We start from the raw sequence: 21287 nt of genomic DNA, 5'->3' as shown, positions 1-21287 counted from the left end.
TCTCTTTGAAATGCAACACCAAGAAAGATAGAGCCCTACTTTCTGACTTCCTTAAGAACTTTTTTTTTTCAGTTTTTAAAACTATCCTTTGTGGACTTTTTCTATGGACAGAGTAAATACAGGTGGTCTCCCAATTATGATTATAAAATATGAATAAAAAAGATGATGTTCTTTTATTTGAGGGCTAGTTATAATTTATTTTGAAAACCTGTGTGTAATGGGTTTTATCTGCTTGGTAGTGTAAGCAACTGAGATGCCTTTCTATCTTTGCAATATTATTAGCAGATTGCCTATGATGCACATCATGTTCTGGTTTAATGCTTATTCAATAATAAAAGTGTTTTTTTTTCCACTATTACCTTTGTGGAGAAGACTTTTGGATTGGAAGAAGACCTCATCTAACAAAAAGTAATTGAATTTATTGAGGTGACATTGGCTAATAAAATTATATAGGTTTCATGTGTACAATTCTATAATATATCATCTGTATATTGTATTGTGTGTTTATCAACTTGTCACTTCTCCTTCCATCACCATTTATCCCTCCTTTACCCTTATTTATTTCTCCTCCACCTCCCTTTTTCCCTTGGAATCCCCATACTGTTGTCTGTGTCTATGAGTTGTGGGAGTTTTTTTTTGCTTAACCCCTTCACTGTTTTCACTCAGTCCTCCACCATCTATCCCTTCATAGATATTGATCTGTTCTCAATATCTATGAGTCTGTTTCAATTTTGTTCATTAGTTCATTTTGTTCATTAAATTCCACATATAAGCGAAATCATATGGTACTCTTCTTTCTGTGACTGGCTTATTTCACTTAGCATAATGCTTTACAGGTCCATCTAGACTCTCCCAGAAAATAAGATTTCTTTCTTTTTCTGACTGTGTAGTATTCCATTATGTGAATGTGCCACAATATTTTTTATCCACTCATCTACTGGTGAGCCCTTGGGCTGCTTGCAAATACTGGCTATTGTAAATAGCATTACAGTGAACATAGGGGACAGTACAGAAAAACATCAACAAAATGAAAAGACAACCCACTGAACAGGAGAACATATTCACTAATATATCTGATAAGAAATTAATATCTGCTTGACCAGGCTGTAGCGCAGTGGATAGAGTGTCAGACTGGGATGCAGAGGACCCAGGTTTGAGACCCTGAGGTCGCTAGCTTGAGCATGGGCTCATATGGTTTGAGCAAAGCTCACTAGCTTGGACCCAAGGTCTGCTGTAGCCCCACGGTCAAGGCACATAGGTCAAGGCACATATGAGAAAGCAATCAATGAACAACTAAAGTGCCACACGAAAAACTGATGATTGATTCTTCTCATCTCTCTGCATTCATGTCTGTCTGTCCCTATCTATCCCTCTCTCTGACTCTTGCTCTGTCTCTGTAAAAAAATTAATATCTAAAATTTACAATGAACTTTTAAAACTCAACACCAAAATAACAATCCAATTAAGAAATGGCACAGTGGATAGAGCATTGCACTGGAGCACCAAGATCATCAGTTTAAGCCCAGGGTAACAGGACCAATTCCCTGTCAGGCTCAACCCAGAGGGTGCCAACTCAATTCTTAGGGCAATGGCTTGAATTCTGAGGTCACCAGTTTGAGCCCAAGTCTGAGACATATGAAAAACAATCAATGGCACAACTAGGTAAAACAAATTACTTCTTCTCCCTCTCTCTCTCTCTCAAAAAAAAAAAAGAAAAGAAAAGAAAAAAAGAAAGAAAGAAAAGAAATTAAGAAAATGAAAAGAAGAAACAGAAACAAAATGGGAAAGGACCTGAATAGATACTTGTCCAAAGAAGACATACAAATGGCCAATAAACATGAAAAGATGCTCAACAGCACTAATCATCAGAGAAAAGCAAATTAAAACCATAATGAGATATCACCTCACACCAGTCAGAATGGTTATCATCAATAAAGTGGCAAACCACAAATTTTTGTGAGATTGTCGAAAAAAGGGAACCCTCATTAACTGTGGGTGGGAATATGGATTGGTGCAGCCACTGTGGAAAGCAGTATGGTTTCCTGAAAAACTAAATAATGGAAGATCTCATTTTTAATTATATTTCCTCAACAGTGCTTTTGTTTGTCTTGAGTGCTTACGGTACAGAAGATGAAACAAGAAGGCAAGTTTAAGGTCAAAGTAAGGAAGAGTTCCATGTTAGAATGTTGGCTTTATTCTATAGAACATGAAGAGCCATGAAAAACTTTTAGTCAGGAAAGTAACCAATTTTTTTTATCTTAGATGACTCAACTAGTAGTGTGGAGTATGGGTTGAATGGCACAGCACTGAATCTGGACAGAATAATAATTAATGATCTATCTTTCTTTCTTTCTCTTTCTTTCTTTCTCCTTCCTTCCTTCCTTCCTTCCTTCCTTCCTTCCTTCCTTCCTTCCTTCCTTCCTTCCTTCCTTCCTTCCTTCCTTTTGAGAGAGAGAAAGGGCCAACAGGGACAGACAGATGAGAAGGGAGAGAGATGAGAAGCATCAACTTGTAGTTGTGGCACTGTTACTTGTTCATTGATTGCTTTCTCACATGTACTTTGACCAAGTGACTCCAGCTGAGCTAGTGATCCCTTGTACAAACCAGCACCCTTGGGTTCAAGCCAGTGACCTTTGGGCTCAAGCCAGCAACCATAGTGTCATGTCTATGATTCCATGCTCAAGCCAGTGACTCTTTGCTCAAGCTGGTGAGCCCATGCTTAAGCCAGATGAACCCATGCTCAAGATGACGATCTCAGGATTTCCAACCTGAGCCTTCAGAGTCCCAGGTTAATGTTCTATCCACTGGTCAGGATGGATAACCTTTCTTGGAGTCCCCTAACAATATCTTGATCGGTACATCTTTATTTTTACCCTACCTACATTTTTCTCGGACGTAGAGGACAAAAACAGCAGGTGTAGCTGCATGTGTGACAGTTTTTGGCTCCTTTTATGAATGGTTTGAGTGCTCTCTGGCCCCACAATCTCATCCTCATAACACTTGAGGTTGCAGGCATCTTCATGATCTAGAATATCTCTGTTGGTGTCCATCAGGAGAAAGAAATTGCTTATTAAATTGGTCTCTCCTTACCATTGGCTGATGCTCAGTTTATGGTAAACACTTATGTGATATTCAGTGAGGTCTTGTACACAATCCAAGCTGAGGCATGACTATTAACACAAATGCCTCATTTATTAGCAGTTTCTACTTGGAGCCCCAGATTGTGACCATCCATTGCTAGGATTCATGTGGATTTAGGTGTTCAAAGGATAATAACCCATAGATTTCATTTACATTGGGCTTTTGGAATAGAAATAGAGAAAAACCAAAACACTTTGAATGAACTACACATACATTTATTAAATAGTTAATAAAAGCACATCAATAACCACTTTACATTTAAAAATTGTACTTACCTTTCAATTTTCTCAGCAAAGAATCATTCAACTATTCTTCAACTATTCAGGTCATGATGGCTAAAGCAAAGTCTTATTCCTGATCCTATTCTTTCCGATTCTCTTCTTGAGACCTACATTGATCCTCAGTGGGTTGACCATTATTGTCTGTAATTATAATGTCTCTAAAAGGTATGCTGATGGCAGTGACTTCTCAGATTTCTTCTGTGTTCTCTAAAGTCCAGTTGTTAATGAACAGTTCGTATACTTTAAAAGGTGTTGTTTCTATCACTTGCTGCTTAATCATTCACTGTTACTCTGATTTTTCACCAATCTCTTTCTCTGCACTTGTAAATGCATGCAATGCACTGAGTCACTTAAGAGGAGAAACCTACCTCTCCTTCATTAGGAAAACCTAGGATTTTTCTTCTATCTATTGTGCTTTGCCCAGGTGTCCTGCCTGCTTCTGCACTGCACTCAGTTTTCATGCACAACACAAAATACAAGAGTATACTGACCAGAACTTTTTTCTTATACTAATTTCTGCATCTATTTCAAAATATTGTGCCTTTGCTTTTGGCATCCATTTGTAAGACAGAAATCAGACCTATTGTTCCTCTGACAAACCTAACCCTTATTTCTTGGTAGCTTCCATTTCTATCACTGGGGCTCTTGGCTTTTATTTCCCAGACTCTCACTGTCTTCCTGCTTAAATGAGAAGTGTAAGACTAGGCACTGAGAGGAAAACCTGGCAGGAATAAGTTAAATGGGTATTTCTATTACAGAAAGAGTCAAGTGAAAAATCAGATTGTGTCCTTCTGTGAAGTAGTATAATGCAAGTACAGGCATTAGACTGCTGTAGCCTGTGGAATTTTAGGGTATCACTATTTTAGATTCATTATTGTATCAGAATTATCCTGACAATAACAAAATGGCGAGTCTTCCTTTCTGGACTTCTTGAGGAGGTAAATGACTATACCAATCATCTATAGCAGGGGTTGGGAACCTATGGCTCACGAGCCAGATGTGGCCCTTTTGATGGCTGCATCTGGCTCGCAGACAAATCTTTAATAAAAAAATAATAACGTAAAAATATAAAACATTCTTATGTATTACAATCCATTCATTTCCTACCACTCATGTTTATGGTTGCGGGTGGCTGGAGCCAATCAAAGCTGTCCTCCGGGACAACACCAAATTTTTTATTGGATAATGTGTAATGTACATGGGTCGTTGTATGGTTCTTATGGAATTACATTTTAAAATATGTGGCGTTCATGGCTCTCTCAGCCAAAAAGTTTCCCAACCCCTGATCTATAGGAACTCAAGCGCCAATGGTTTGTTTCAGTAAAACATATCTCTCTCATGTACATATATGATTATCTGATATTTGATCACTGGAGAGTCATGCTTTTTAAAATTAAAACACTCCTTGGAGGGGGGAGCTAACATTAGGCACTTCCAATCTTTAACAATGTAACATGAGTTATCTCTTAGATTGCAGCTATGAGCTATTCTCCATATCCTGAGATGCTCAATGGGGAAGCTCTGAAGGAGAAAAACCCAGATCTACATGGGAAAATAGGCTTGATAACTTGCTACTATGGAGCTTCTAAAGGGCCAGAAGCCATCATGAGGAATAAAAAAAGGGAGTTTAGAAGAATGTAGGGAAAAGAGGTCAAATATTTCAAGGTAAACTCGGTTTATATCCGGTTTTGCCAGTGGGTCGATTTTCTTATGATCAGTAAGAACTCAATTTTCATGATGATCAGAAATGTCTGCCCTGAATTCTTACCTGTCATTAATCACCTTCAAAGAGAAAAGCATAAAGTGAATTTTGAAGAGGCCATCTTCCTTGTAAATGTATTTTTATAGAATTGTTTTTGGCCTGACCTGTGGTGGCGCAGTGGATAAAGTGTCGACCTGGAAATGCTGAGGTCACCGATTCGAAACCCTGGGCTTGCTGGTCAAGGCACATATGGGAGTTGATGCTTCCAGCTCCTCCCCCCTTCTCTCTCTCTGTCTCTCTCTCCTCTCTCTCCCTCTCTGTCTCTCTCCTCTCTAAAAATGAATAAATAAAAAAATAAAAAAAGTAGAATTGGTTTTAGTCCTGGGATTATCACAGACTTACAGAAACACGCACAACAACTCATCAAAGGGCTCAAATTTGGCTTATCAAAAAGTACCATAATGAGAACCACACTTAGAAACAATAAAGCACAGGGGGGAAGGGAGCTAATGGTTCTGTATAATTCAGCTAATATTGGACAGGGAACCAACATTCTCCCTGCCATTTATCAGTGATACAGACATGTGAACAATAATACTCTATTTTATCACAAAGTCTCATCTAAAACCTCTTAACCACAGTTTTCTATTAGCCTCACTACTAACTGTGGCCAATGAGAAGTTAATAATTGGTGTTTTTAACTATTTAGTAATCTGACTCAATAAAATATTACCAAGTTACATTTCACTTTCTTAAATAACAAAAATGTTTATCCTATTATTCCTGTGTCATTTGTTGGACAGAACCAATTTTAAGTGATAGAAAATATTTTAATGGAAAAATCTTTGCATTCCATTGTTATGAAACCATTGATGCCCATCTTGAACAGAAGAAAATGAACGGCATTGGTTTCATATTACATTAAGATTCAGGGTAAAAAAAAAATGACTGGAAAATATAAACTTCTAATAATATATCTTAGAGTATTCATCAATTTCTGAAGTTTCTGAATTTCAAAATCAGTAAGCATTACTCAAAATTTTTAATTCTTTTACTAAAATATAAGTGTGTCTTCTGTTAGTAACTTCACTATCATAGAAATAATACATTTAACACAATGGATGTATTATCCATGTAATTCAAAATATTGAAGACATATTTGGAAATAAATTCATTTTAAGTATGAAGTATAACATTGAACCAAATTACAGAGTTAATTTTTTTATTAGAATTACTAAGTATTAGGATTAATATTCTAGAATATGAACAGATTTTAAGTGAACTAATGCATGAATATGGATTCATAAAAAATACATAACCAAGAAATTTAACAGTTTATTAAAAGACCAAAAAATAAACATAGAAATATCACAGTAAAATGAGTTGCATAATGCACACTTTTAAACACAAACAAGCAGTACAGCAATATAACTTGGAAGAAAACATAAAAATCAAATCAAAGTATCTGCCCTATTGGCAGCAGTTAAGGGAATGAGCTATTGCATTTTGGAGCCAAAATATTACAGGAAATTTATATTTGTGAAATATTATGGTCAAAAACAATAATTGTTGTACATAGGTAGAAATTTTCTTATTTATAGGCATTTTAAAATTGACATTTTAATGCAAAATACGTGTTTACATTTTCTACATTATACTGAATTGTTTTATAAATGCAAGAGTAGCCCTTAAAAATGAGTATATTTAAGAATATCTTTTAAAAATATCTTAATTTAAATTATTGTAATTAGTAGATATAACAAATGGTTCATTTTCAAATAATTAAAGCAGGGACAAAAACAATGAAAGGGAATTTATTTTGAAAAGAGCAATCCCAGAATCCAACAATACGATAGTTATATAATTGTCTCAACTGCTAAACACAAAAGACAGCGACACAATAATTTGGTTTTCATCATTAACAAACAGCATCTGTATATAGAGATAAATCTCTGAAACTATGCAGTTCTGTGACATAAATATTTAGGTTGTGTGCTTCGGAAAAAAGAGCACTGCTAAAAATTTGGTTATTTTTAGATCCTCTTATAGAGACATTTTTTTTAAGTAATATGATGTAGAAGATGACTAGTGAGGATTTTACAATGTCTGCAAATAGCTATAACTTATAGTGATACTTTTTTTTTCTTTTAGGTATAGCACTATAATTGAGGATGGATTCTACTTAAAGATAACATTTCTCTGAAATCTTGTTTCAAAATATTAAATGGGTAGTTCTCTTCCAGGCAAAGACAATTAGAGAGGTTAGATACTGTATGAATTAGCTAAATCTTTTTCTAGTCTTACTAACAGAGGTCCTCTTTTGGTCTCAGATTATTCACATTTTGTTGTACTTCATTCTCTAATTTTACTTATATAAACACAGTCACTGTGTTTAATTTCCAAAGAGTGTGAGCCAGTGGCTATCAGCAGGCACAGCATGCCATATCTTTTGTGATACTTCTAGGTCTATTCCTACTGTTTTACAGATGATTTTTCCTGACTTAAAATCTTATTATATTTCTATTGACCTCATGAAAATATATTCTTGTGGCAAAACGTTCAAGGAAATGTATTGGTGATAAGGTTAAATTGGACATCTTAAATCAGAATAAGTTAATGCTTACATTTCATATCAATGAAAATGCTGGTCAAATGGTCCAGCTGTTAGTTGTATAGTTAACTCTAAGTGATATGGGCTGAAGAGAAAAAAATAAATTGCTAACTAACTGGCCCTGAGCTACTGGACAACTGTAAGGCTGAAATTGTTTTCTACCTTTGGCTTATTTTGCTGTCTCTATAAGTGAGAACTGTGAGAATGGATAACAATACTAATAATTCCCTCAACCCCAGGATAGGCTCTTTCTCCAGGGCTAGGACAACAAGTCCAAAGATGTGAAGGACTCAAAGTACCTGTGCTGATCTATCCTTAAACCTTTCTAACCTCAACCTTTTCTAGATCTGATTGCTTGGACGCAACAAAAGAATTAAATGGTTATCTGTAGGTGGGTGTGGGAATTGAAATTGGCGGATCAAAGACGGCCTGATCAAAATATTCTTTTCCTGCTCCTATGTATAGAAGATTTTGACTGATTCTCTTCTGTTTACTTAAAACAATAGAAGGCTGATGTAGCACAATGAAATACTTTCTAACCTGGTAATGGTTAAGTTGGATAACAGTTTCCAACGAAAAAAGGAGAGGAGAGGAGAGGAGAGGAGAGGAGAGGAGAGGAGAGGAGAGGGGAGGGGAGGGGAGGGGAGGGGAGGGGAGGGGAGGGGAGGGGAGGGGAGGGGAGGGGAGGGGAGGGGAGGGGAGGGGAGGGGAGGGGAGGGGAGGGAAGGGAAGGGAAGGGAAGGGAAGGGAAGGGAAAGGAAGAGAAGGGAAGGGAAGGGAAGGGAAGGGAAGGGAAGGGAAGGGAAGGGAAGGGAAGGGAAGGGAAAGGGCTTCCACTGAACAGGTATAAGGCAAATAAAGCCATTTATAAAGTTCTGCCAGGAGCATTATTTCCTTTGTTGAAGGGAATGAAATGTTCCATGTTGGCCATACTTAACTGTTAAATTAAATCTTTCAATGATGCCAATTTGGTTTTGGGTTCTGGATCTTAAAGGTGAAATAGTGGTAAACATTAGTAATTTGATTGCCACTTAAATAGATACTAATTTATGTAACTGACATATCAATTAATAATTTTCTGTGAAAGAGTCAATCTAATTTAATCATAATTGGAATATCCATTTTAGAATTTACAAGGTATTTCACTACTTGCAATGATTGGGAAAAAAAATCTTAAGCTAGAAAACTGCTGTGTGTGTGTGTGTGTGTGTTTGTATGCATGTGTGTGTGTGTGTTTGTATGCATGTGTGTGTGTGTGTTTGTATGCATGTGTGTGTGTGTGTGTGTGTGTGTTTACAGTGAGGATTCATTTAAAAAACAAACAATCTCTGCTAGTGGTCTTACTAAAAGATTAAGTAGTTTTCCTCTTGTTCAGTGCTGCTAGCTGAAGTTGAGCTGTTGCCTCTTACCAGTCTACATTTTTGGTCAGCTGTAGCAAATTAGAACAGCAAAGCAACACCATGCTTTAGTTAAGTCTTATAGCAAAAAAGAAAAAAAAAATCTCTCTCAAAGCCTTAGAAATAACTCTTTCTTACTAACTTTCCCACTACTCTCACAGATTTCTTATATTAAAAAAAGCTCCAAGGATTGTTTTTATGAACTATGTACATAAGTGCAAAAGAGTTGTGTCTCACACATTCGCACCCTAACTGAGACAGTCAGTTAACTGCAGCATATGTCTCTTAAACACTGTTAATGGGTCATTCCACAGTACATTTATGCATGGTTTCACAAATGAACTAATTTTATAATATGCTTTCACCATTCATTAATCCTCATTTGGATAAATTTTTTTAAGTATGTAATTCTAGAAAAGATAATGTTTGCAGCTATGGGTATACCACTTAAATGATTTTGAATAAATGAAAATATGAGAAAAGGTCAGGTAATACATCAGAAATGCAATAATTGTGTTTTGAAATCTAAATACTATGGAATAACCTTATCCACACAACAAATTCTATAAGTTATAAAGCCTGATTCTAGAATCCATGTCTCATCAATATTTTGATGAAAAAGTCACATAGGGACACAAATTGAGCTTTCACATGGAAATATGAGATAAAAAGAAAATCAATCATATAGGTTTTCTGAGATTTGAGATGGATCTTCTACATGTCCATACTGTCAAAAACCATGTATAGTTTACAAGTAAAATTTTCACCAAAAGAAGATGTCTCAAGGTAGCCACGTTGTGGTTTTGTTGCTAAAGAAAAAAAACTAAATTTAATTAGTTAAAATTATTTGTATATAACATTAAGTTTGTTCTTAAACTGTGAACTGTAAAGAATAGTTATGGATTATACTCTGTATCTTGTCATGCTTCAGTGTCAGTTTAAAATCTATCTAAGCAGGTTAAATACATTTAGTAAAATCTTAAACTTTCTCTAACTCTCCTTCAAAAGTATATTCATTAGTTACTTAGAGATATAAAAAGTAATAAAATCAAAACCTTATAAACTAACAAGAAAAATGAAAACATGGCACCAATTACTGAGTTGATGCTAAGAACCTTAATTTGTCATTATATTTACAGTTTGATTAGATTATCAACTAAATTTGCAAAAATGTTATACCCTTTTACATTCTATTTATTCTACTGCCTTTAACAAGCACTGGTAAAATTAAAATTACGCCACTACCTTTCTAAATCTATCCAACAAAACTGGGAAATTATATTTCCTTATTTTTTTTCAATATGTTTAAAATGTATAAGATATGGAAAAAAATAAAAGAGGATTCCAGTTTCTAATCATTCTGTGAATAAAAGCATACCCTTACATACCAAAATAGCTTGGAAACCTTGTGGCTGCATTTTACCTAAGAACATCCTCATTTATCTCTCCAAAGGAGTGGAGAAAGAAACAAATAACATTCCAAGTAGCACAAGGCTTTCTCACATATTCTTTAATATATTTTAATGCCAATGTTGTCCTTATTCAGACATTACTATGCTTATTGGTGTTACCATTAAAAACAGATTCAAGTTGTAATGGTTAATTTTATTCATTTCCTGTTGATGGTAGTGAAGAGGCACTTATTTTTCCCAAACTGGAGAGCTGGTGAGGTTTCCAATTAGTGAACACAGCCTAGTGGTGTAGGACAATATTTTTGGCAAGATCAAAGTACTTTAAAAAATGTTCATAAACAAATGAAGGAGCATGATGGAGTAGGGAGAAGGTAGCTTTTCACATCACGATCAACTACAAATTAAAAACTAATTTAGACGAGTGAAATGAAATGCAATAGCTGGTTATAAAATCATGCTCCAAGTGCAAAAGCAAATACTTTATTTAAGTAGCAATTTTATGAATCTACTTAACTTCAATTTAGTCTTAATCTTTATTTAAACGATACTTATGATCATGGTGCTTTTAAAAAATTGACATTATTAAAATCCTCTTAAAATAATTTTTAGATTATTTTCTCTGTGAATGACCTATTTTTTTTTAATTTTTTTATTTATTCATTTTAGAGAGGAGAGACAGAGAGAGAGAAGGGGGGGAGGAGCTGGAAGCATCAACTCCCATATGTGCCTTGACCAGGCAAGCCCAGAGTTTCGAACCGGCAACCTCAGCATTTCCAGGTCGACGCTTTATCCACTGCGCCACCACAGGTCAGGCTGTGAATGACCTATTTTGTTCAAGTTTCAGCACTCTGGCATATTTTTGGAAAAGGCTGAGAGAAATAAACAAAAAAAATTTTGGATAAGTAAAAATAGAGGCCCTTGCAAATTACAAAGCATATAAAATGTTAATGAGGAATCACAAGTGATTAGAATTTTATATATACAATTAATTCAGTAAATTATTGTTTAGAGTCACTGATTAGTTTTGTGACTTCTCTTTTTATCAGAGAATTTATAGTCTAATGACTCATCTTCTTTTCTTGAATTAAGATAAGTTCAACAAGTCATTGCACAACTAAGAATGCTATCTTAAAATTGCATTTTTGTCAAAATTCTTTTGCATCTGCATCAAAAATTTAGTGCTTTGACTTTTCTTTCTTTAAATTTATTTATAAAGCAATTTTTAAAATGCCAACAACATAAAAAATAGTGGCACCCAAAATTCAACTACCTTGAATATTCCTCACCTAACTTCTTACTAAAAATAACTCATTATAAAAAAAATAAGTCATTAGTAATGTCTTCCAGTGCTTAAAGCAACATGAAAACAGTTGTACTCTAAGGTTGATATCTATGTACATTTTCATCAGAAATTTAAAAAATGAAATGAGACAGTATGTTGCATCAAAGTATAAAACACACAATAAAAGGTTATTTTCCCTGGAAACATCTCTATCATTTTAGGAATATATCCAGTCTAGCTCAGATGCTTGCTTCCTGGAATTTTGTGATCAGATCTGTCCTGATCCACCCAGAAAGGACATACAAAACTCAGCTGTAAAGACAAGTAGTTTCATAAAAGTGTACTCTCCTTTCATCTCTAACAATGTTAAGATTTGAGGAAAGACAAATTTACTGGTTCAAAGAATCAATACTTAAAAGTCAGGGCACCTCTTGTTGTTTAACTACAGGCAATATTTTGTAAACATATGTCAATGGCTCCATACAAGCAAGATCATTTGGAAATCACTGATGATCATGATTTGGGTTAATATAATATCATCTGGGTATCAACTATTAAAGAGTTAATTTTACTCTTTTGTATACTGAGCCAAAATAATCTGCTTTTGTATGGAGTCTCAAATGTCCTGAAGTACAAACAATGTGAAACAGAGGAGCAATTGAGAACCAAAAGGTATTTCTGGGTCCAAATATCTCCAACTAGGTAGGTAACCTTGTGCAAGTCACGTGCCCTGGGCCTCAGTTTCATCAACTGTGAGACAGTTTTACCAACTCCACTGATCTGTTTTTCAAACACTACTAGTCTGCTTAAGGTATCCTACATCAGATTTTTTCTTTGTTTCTCATTTTCATGAAGGGGAAAACAAATCTGTTATACACGTCAAATTTGATGGTTTCATACTTACCAGTGAGAGAATATATATTTAGTACAAAATATTAAATCTAAGTAATACAAAATATTATATGGTTTCACCACTGTATAATAATAGTGAATTTAATAATTGTATGAAGTGGAGGAAATTAATTACTATTTTACTTGGTGATAAAATTATTCCGTGAGAATTAGCAATGTGAATTGGGCTCAGCTCTGTGGTGTGCAGCTACTCTGTCTCATCAAAAAGATCTTAAAACCTTAATGTTATCATTTAAAATATGTATATATAAAAACAAATGCATCCAAATCAACACTGGTTATGATAAGGCAGACTCTGTTATTAATAAAGCTGTGGGAGGCAACACTGGACATATATCACAGGTGCTTGCTCTCTCACTGAAGTGTTTAACAAAACTGAAAACTCAGCTGATCTGGAGCTAAAGTCTACAGAGGACATCCTTTCTAGAACTTTTAAATAAGTCAAAGAATAATTTTAAATGCCTTCCTGTTCTCCTCCTGCAATTTCTCCAAACTTATACCCAGGCTCCAACTGTGATCAATAAAAAAGACTTTATTACAGAAGAAAGACCTCACTTGAAACAAATTCTCTTTCACTCTGACTGACTTTTGCTAGATTGTATCTTACTTATTATTTAGAGTAGTCTAAAGAGCATGAGCCATTTTAATTCAAAGATGGCTCTTGTGTAAAAGGTTACATTGCAATGGTTTTTACAGGCTTTCCTCCAATATTGTAAAAAATATTCCCATGTACCCATCTCCCGGGTTAATTTATAACCTGTAGTTACCATACCTTTAAGCCTCCAAGGACCAATTTTTTTCAGCTGAGGATGACACATTACTGTTTTAGGCACTCAACCTAGGAGATACGATCCTTGTGCCACAAAAATTTAATGGATACTTTACATATTTTTAGTATAAACATTGAGAAATTCATTTAAAAGTAAATTCTAGTTTTTAAATTATTTAAGGAATGAAATTAGGAGTTAATGTTTTAAGAAGTTACTGGGTTTTTCGTTTTGCAAGTGGTTATATCTCTCACAAAATCTACTAATGTAATTATATTATGCAGGGTCAAATCTACAGGCATAAATTATTCACATGCATGTTTATGGACTAGGTTTTGTGAAGGCTCAAAAGTGAGGTCTTTAACATATCTGCCTCGAGGAATTTAAAGAAATATTCTAAACAGAGAGTATATTAATATTAAGCTGTCACATTTTTTAAGCACACATAATTCTATTTCTCATTAGTAATGTTTTAGTTGAAACCAAAGACCACACATTACTGGAAAACCCTGTAGTATGTAAAAACCTAACACAACACAATACATCACAATACAGTACAATACAGAAATGGGTAAAATGATATTTGGATATAATTTTTACATTTTAAATCAAACCAGTAAGTTACTGGACAAAGAAAACAGTAAGGTAATACTTCAAACAGATGAATATTTACCACCAAAAATGAACAGTAAGCCAAAAATCCACTGTGGAGATTCATTCAGCATAATACTATAGTTATTAGAAAATCACAAAAAATAGTGTGACAAATTACAAAGTTTTATAGTAGTGTTCTACCTAATAATCCAAATAACATAGATGATAGTTTTCTATTCATATTTTGTTTTAACATCTCCATTGATTGTTTAATGCTTTAGTTTTTATTTGATTTGTTGGTTGGTATTTTTGTTTTTTACTTATTATATTGACTGCACCATGCTTATTGTTGTGTTTGTAGAAGAGGACATACAAGAATATATAAGGAAAGGCCATATGGAGGTTCTCACAGAGAGATTCTGATACTCCATAACTGTTGTTCAGAATTTCAACTGAAAAGAAAAAAAAAGAGTAATAAACATTAAGGGTTATTGAAGCAGGAGTCGGAATACTTGGCTCTTGTTCCAGTTCTTTAGGTGAAGTATGCCAAGATATTCCCCACTCTGAATTTCATATTCAACATCTGTAAAAATGGGGCTGTTGGAAATGGTCTCAAAAAAGTCATGTACCATGATAATGTATGGTTTTCACTGAGTGCTGATATGCAGAACTGCCCTAAGAATTGTCCTAAGTTAACAGAGATGCACTCAATTGTTTAATGCATCATCTAATGACAAAACTATTTTACAACCACCCATCTATTCACTTCCTTCAACAAGTATATTAACAAAACATCTTTACACCTGAAACTAATATAAACTAATATTGAATGTGAAATGTAATTGAAAAATTAAAAAAACACGTTTAATTCCAAACATTTGAAACATGAAAATATTTTTAAAATTTATACATTTTATCTAAATGCATTGGAGGCTAAGCTACTAGGTACTCTATAGTATTTTATAAGATTACAGTTTTTGAACTTTGGAGAAAATTTCCACATATGTTATTAAGGTAATTACGGTGTGCCAAATACCCAAATACCTCTACATTTTCTAATAGAGAGGGAAAAAAAAGAATCACTATTCCCAAACATGTTTTGTTAGAAAGTTAGTTTGATTACTTTAATCTGAAGCAGCCCATGAGAATCAGAGAAGTGTTTGCAAAACTTACAGTCTCATGTTTGGTGCAATTCCCAAGTTGCCACTCTCCCAAAATGATACCCTTGAAAACTATCATATTTTACAGCTATTTGAGTTATTCTGTGTACTCAAAGGTAGGTTTTAAAAACATTTCTTATAATTGAAGGGGCCTGTTTATCTAATGCACAGTCAGCTAGGTACAGGTTCTGTCCAAAACAGTGTTTTGGGCCTGTTTGTCCTCAGCAGGAAAAAAATGCCAGCCAGGTTCTGGAGAACTAGCCCATCAAGAGAACAGGACTGTCATCTCCTTCAACTAAATGACACTCTCTGGTTGTGGGAACTTCAAGCTTTCAGTGACTAATATATGCAATACATAACTGATAAACTTATTTAATAAATCCTTATAAATAATTAATTAAGATACCTAGGAGTTTTAAGTGGCTTTAAAAGTCACATGCTCCAAGTGAATGATTGCTCAGATTAATCAAATTAAGTGTGCACTATTACAGGCTCTGGATCAGACACTGAGGAGATTGAACCCAAGACATCCACATGCCGGGCCAATGCTGTACCACCAAGCAAACCGGCCAGGGCCACTAGTTTCTATAATGACATAGGAGAAGCATATTACCTACTGTCTTTAAGATAACAATCTCAGTCAAATTGTAACAAAATTATTTTACTTAATTTTTTTTAAAAAAAGAACCTAGAAAATGTTAAATAATTAAAATTGAAATGTGATCTCTGTCTTTGGTTGACAAATCATACCCCTTTAATAACAGGAAAACATTTCAGAATTTTTAAGCTTATCGAGAAAATACAGTCTCATATGAAATGACTGTCATTTTCATATAAAAATTGCATATTTTCTTTCTATATTGCAATTTGGAAATTTAAGAATGCTTTAAATCAAGCTCTAAGTTTTAAGGAATATCTATTAGTTAAAGTATTTAATAAAGCTTTAGCTAATATAATTATGTAAAGATATAACCTATAAATATTACTTACATTAATACTTAAAGAAACTTACTGTTCTACTGGTACCTTCTACATCTGTGAAACAAACATGCTGCTATTCAGTTCATCTATTGATAATGGGGGTATCTATAGCAGTAAAAAAGATTTTAGATTAAAATATTTTCTTGAGAGAATTTTGTTTATTTTGTTCACTGCTTAGATATGGTAATCAATACCATAATCAATTTACAGGAAAATTTAGACATATTAATTTTATCCACTAATATTTAATTTTGCAAAGCATGGATTAGAATGTAATTTGTTTCCCCAATTAATTAATGCTTAGTGTGCTATAGGATTATCATACTTGTAAGTAATTGAAACAGAAGTGGAACTCTCAGTTTTAAGCGTGGTTACCACTTTAATAAGATAAAACAGTCATAATATTGCACAATAATTATTGTATGTATTCCTTACAGTTTCAAGACTCCCCCCAAATTTGTAATTTGTCTTGTGACTCTGCTTGTAAATACCTAAAGTAAATGAAAATCAAAACATCACAAGCACACTTAATGTCAGTATGAGAAGAAATTTCTAACATAATTACTTGGTAATTATAGGGATATCTGTGCCTTGGAAAGAAATGCGTTTACTTGCTTTTTTCCCAGTAGATCTGAAAGTAAAGGTGATGATTGTACTAAGTGAAAGTTTAAACACAATAATAAAAAATAGTAGTAAAATAAAACAAATTCACCTCTTGACCAATGAGGAAGTGTTTAAGAAACGGTATATATATTTAAGGATTGGTGTGATAGCAACAATCATATATATATACATAGTATATATATCATGTACATATATCATATACATATAGTATATCAAGAAAATCATCTGGTAACTGATTGAAAATGAGAAAACTTTGCTGATTCATCTCAGGATAAGTAGGAAAGCAAATACATCACTCTAGAACAGCTATTTTCAACCTTTTTTCATCTCATGGCATTTATAAACTAATTATTAAAATTCTGTAGCATGCCAAAATATATTTTTTGCTGATATAACAAGAAAAATAGATACAAATTTGATTCATTGACACCAGATGGCTACTGTTGTTTTAGCTGTTGTCATTTTTTAATTTGACAATCTAAGGGAAAAGAAGTCAGTGCCTCTAACTAAATAATTATGTATTGCATGTTTTAAAGATTCTTGTGACACATCAATGTGCCATGGCACACAGGTTAAAGTCACTGCTCTAGAATAAACATAAAAATAAAAATTCTAAATGTAATGATTTCTTAGGAAACACATAAGAATATAGAGCAATGTCCCTCACCAATCCATAAAGCATATACTGTGTCTTATCACCACACTGTAATTATCTATGTGAAATAATCACCAAACCTGATTGCCTGTAGCTGCTGCAGCGAAGGGAATGCTGGTGGCAGGTGCTGTTGCTGCAGACACAGTGGTAGGTGTAACACCATGCATCATGGGCACTTGCAGTAGGAAACCATGGAAGCAACACATGGGATGATGAGCCATTTATGCAACCATGACATAAACGATGAAATGGAGCATAGTAGACATCACAGCAACAAGCCATGTGACACCATCATGATGGATACACCAAAGTGCAACATGCAATCACAGCCATTGAAAAGTAACACAGCAGGAAATGGGAAAAATTTTCAAAAGAGAAAAAGGAAAACCAATTATAGTTTACATTAAAAAAAAAACAAAATTATTCTCAACATTTAGTTTTTGAGTAGAATTACATCTTATTTCAATTAAAAAGACAAATTTCCATATGAGATTTCAATGGCTGCATATATCTGATTTTACCAAGGCTATCTTAATGAGCAGCTAGTTCATTTGGTCTGTGGGTCTTTCAGGTGTGCCTGCAAGCTGGCTGGGTTTCCTTTGCTGTGTTATAGTTGTTCAATTTTTTAAAATTCCAAAGGGAGAGATCAGGTGTATCTCTCACGCTGCCATTATTAAGGGCTATTTACTCTGAATGAATAACTAGTTAAGCAGACAAGTAACTGGGTTGCACATACAAAATGGGAGTAGGGAACTATGAGTTGATGTTTGAGTTTACTAACTTATAGACATGACTGCTGTCTAGATTTTCAGGTTCAAAGGGACAGGTATATGTATTCTCACATGATCTACATAAAAATATGATAGCTCAATTGGTGGGTATATGGTAGAAAAACAGGTATGAAGCATATAAGGACCTACATGTGCAGCTCTTTAAGTATACCTCTATGACCAAGGTTCATGATTTTAGTACCTATGTGTTCTTCTATGTAATTTATTGTTTCAGATCTTATATTTAGGCCTTTCATCCATTTTCAATTAATTTTTGTGCAGGAGGACAAACTGTAGTCAAGTTTCATTCTTTTGCATGTGGCTATCCACATATTGAAGAGGCTTTCTTTCTTCCATTGTGTGTTTGTGGCTCCTTTGTCAAAGATTATTTGTCCATATATATGTGATTTTATTTCTGGGCTCCCACTTCTGTTCCATTGGTCTGTATGTCTGTTATTCTGCTAATACCATGCTGTTTTAATTATATGGCTCTATATCATAATTTAAAGTCAAGTAGTGTGATACTTCCAGCTTTATTCTTTTTCCTCAGGGCTGTTTTAGCTATTTGGGGGTTAAACCCCTTGAAACAGCCTATTTATCAAATAAACACATGAGATACTTCATAGAAAATATCTGACAAAATCTTGTCTTCAGATAAAATATTACAGCCACAATTGTTAGCAGCTGCAACATCTCTTTCAGGATGTTTTTTCTTTGCCTTTTCTATTTTGTACCATATTTTAAAAGATGTTGGGTGTTTTTCTCATTGCTATCTTATTTTGGGAAACAAACCAAGGAGTTTGTGGGTGAATGGACAGCATTCATGTATAATAGTTTACATTACATTCATTGAATTCTGATTTTCTGAAAGTCTGCAGAGGAAATGAATGGCCTAGAGAGAGAAAAATCAACATACTCAATGGCATAGAAACTACAGTTGTACCTCAAATGGTGATTAACAAAAACTCTGTAGTGATTCCTATGCTTATCTCTAGTTTTCCATTACTTATAGGTATTCTTTATGTACAGTGTGCCAATTTTACAAATACTCTTGTTTTCCCTTTGGGAGTACAGCAACTATACAGGAAGCAGCACTACTGAAGCATGCAGTTTGCATTCCAACACAGAGTTCTTAGGGGAAAGGAGAAGGGATCAGAGTCACAAAATGTGAAGGTAGAGACACATTTCACAAACTTACAAAAGTCTGTTTTTAGTATCAATGGAAATGTTTTTCATTCTTATGGTAACAGCCAATCCTTCAATAGCAAGAAACCTTACCTCCATAGCCAGTGAGTGTTACTACTGTGTGGCTGTCATTTTGACCTTTCGTTTTTTTCTCAATAAAAGTCTTTGTATTTTTGAGGCTTTGCATCTACTCTGGTTGAACAATGAGACAGAGGTCAAACTATTGCAAATGCTCGAAAACAATGAAAGAAACTGGATTGATATGAAATGGTGAGGTGAGGTGGAATAATTTCTCCTTATATCAAATGAAGCTATTTTCTCCAGTTCTGTTCCTAGTGCTCATGGGGACTATAGGAACTGTGAATGTCTCAAGAAGTCCAGACAGGGAAACAAGTCATTTTCTTGTCTCCTTCTGTATTAGTGATTTACAAAATAGTTTTGAGATGACTACCATATTGTATTGGTGATTAATTAAAGGATTTGATGTAACTGTTTAAAAATCACAAACCCACAAAGGGTTATTCTGAAATTTATTCTATTGTGCCTTCTTTCCATGCACATGTGCTTCATCCTAGAACATTATAAAATTCACTAATCTGAGTATTTAATAATTTAGATCTTATGGATAGCTTCTTTTGGAAGAATTTTTTGTACTTTGTAAATTGTATATTTAAACTATTTCATAATTTTTTAGTAACAGATGTAAAGTTAAGAACAAAACTGCACATTCTGGCCAGATAAGAAAATGTTTCAAGATAGTTCAGCTATAATTTTTAGGGTAAAAATAGGATAATGGCAGGGTCATTATTTGATCACAGTGGCAACCAGGTAGGCCTTGAGAGTGCAGGACTATTAGGGTTCCATAAAGATGCCAAACAGTACCATATTAAACCTTAAATACTCAGAAAATGCCCAACCACATCATTCAATCACTCATCTCTTTCACAGTCACGACAGAAAAACGTTTTTCAGATTAGAAAAAGTTGAGAATTTTTGTACAAAACCTACCAATATTTGAAGCAGGTGCCATGCATAGTATATGCCCTGTGCATCATGCAGAAAAGCGTGAAATGTAAAGAAAAGAGAGAATTCATTATTAAAGCTTTACTGATAGAAGTAATTTTTAACTAGAAAGATATTCTTTGCAATATTAATTACTCAGCTCATGCAAATCCAAGTAATCTCCTTTACTTACAATTACAGCCTAGTTTTAAGATCAAAAACCCAGGTAAATCAAAGTAATTCTTGGGTTCTTAGGTATAAAAATGAATATTAACTTTTTTCTTTGAAAGCATTATTTCACTGAAATTGTATCCTTTAATTTATTTTGGACAAATATATCCTAAGTAATTTTAATCATGAAAGGGAGAATTTTACTTATTACATACATTATTTTAAAAGATTCACCAAGATCTAGTAATTCATGCCAATAATTCAATCTAAAGCATTAATCTATTATCACTGACTCTTCCACCTTGTAACTGAGGACTTGACTATGAATATATGGCAAACAGGTTTTTCATCATGAGGGTGCTCTCAGTCTGAGAGATTTTTAATTTGCTATTAATTAAAGGGGACAAGATTCTTTGGATAATTTTCTTATAAATCCAAATTTTAAGTTAGCCAAATCCAGCAAAAAGTTTTAAAATAGTAAAAATTGTGTTTTTTAAATGATACCATGAACAACTATTGTGGTTAATACTAGACAAAATACCTTTAAATAGCTTCTTTCAAAATTTATTGACTGATTAATTTATTGATTGAACAAAAGGGTTTTTTTTTTCAAGTCCAGGTATATAATACTATGCATTTA

The 21287-nt window shown here is 33.9% G+C and overlaps 1 protein-coding gene across 6 annotated transcripts in view; it reads right to left on the bottom strand.

Moving 5' to 3' along the window:
• Positions 1-6344: 6344 nt before the first annotated feature.
• The window catches only part of MBNL3 (muscleblind like splicing regulator 3), a 93922-nt gene continuing 78979 nt past the window's right edge, over positions 6345-21287 (bottom strand). For 3 of the 6 annotated variants that reach the window (XM_066248886.1, XM_066248884.1, XM_066248888.1), the window contains exon 6: positions 6346-14551. In XM_066248886.1, the coding sequence (XP_066104983.1) occupies positions 14349-14551 (203 nt within the window). In that variant the 3' untranslated portion in view covers positions 6346-14348. Of the gene's footprint in view, positions 14552-16271; positions 16346-17599; positions 17695-20482; positions 20519-21287 lie in introns of all 6 variants that reach the window. The other 3 variants (XM_066248883.1, XM_066248885.1, XM_066248887.1) reach the window with 2 other exon arrangements.

Source organism: Saccopteryx bilineata, chromosome X, assembly GCF_036850765.1.
Source record: "Saccopteryx bilineata isolate mSacBil1 chromosome X, mSacBil1_pri_phased_curated, whole genome shotgun sequence".
NCBI lineage: Eukaryota > Metazoa > Chordata > Mammalia > Chiroptera > Emballonuridae > Saccopteryx > Saccopteryx bilineata.
The sequence above is the reverse complement of the archived record's forward strand: the minus strand, read 5'-3'. Positions and strand labels throughout refer to the sequence as shown.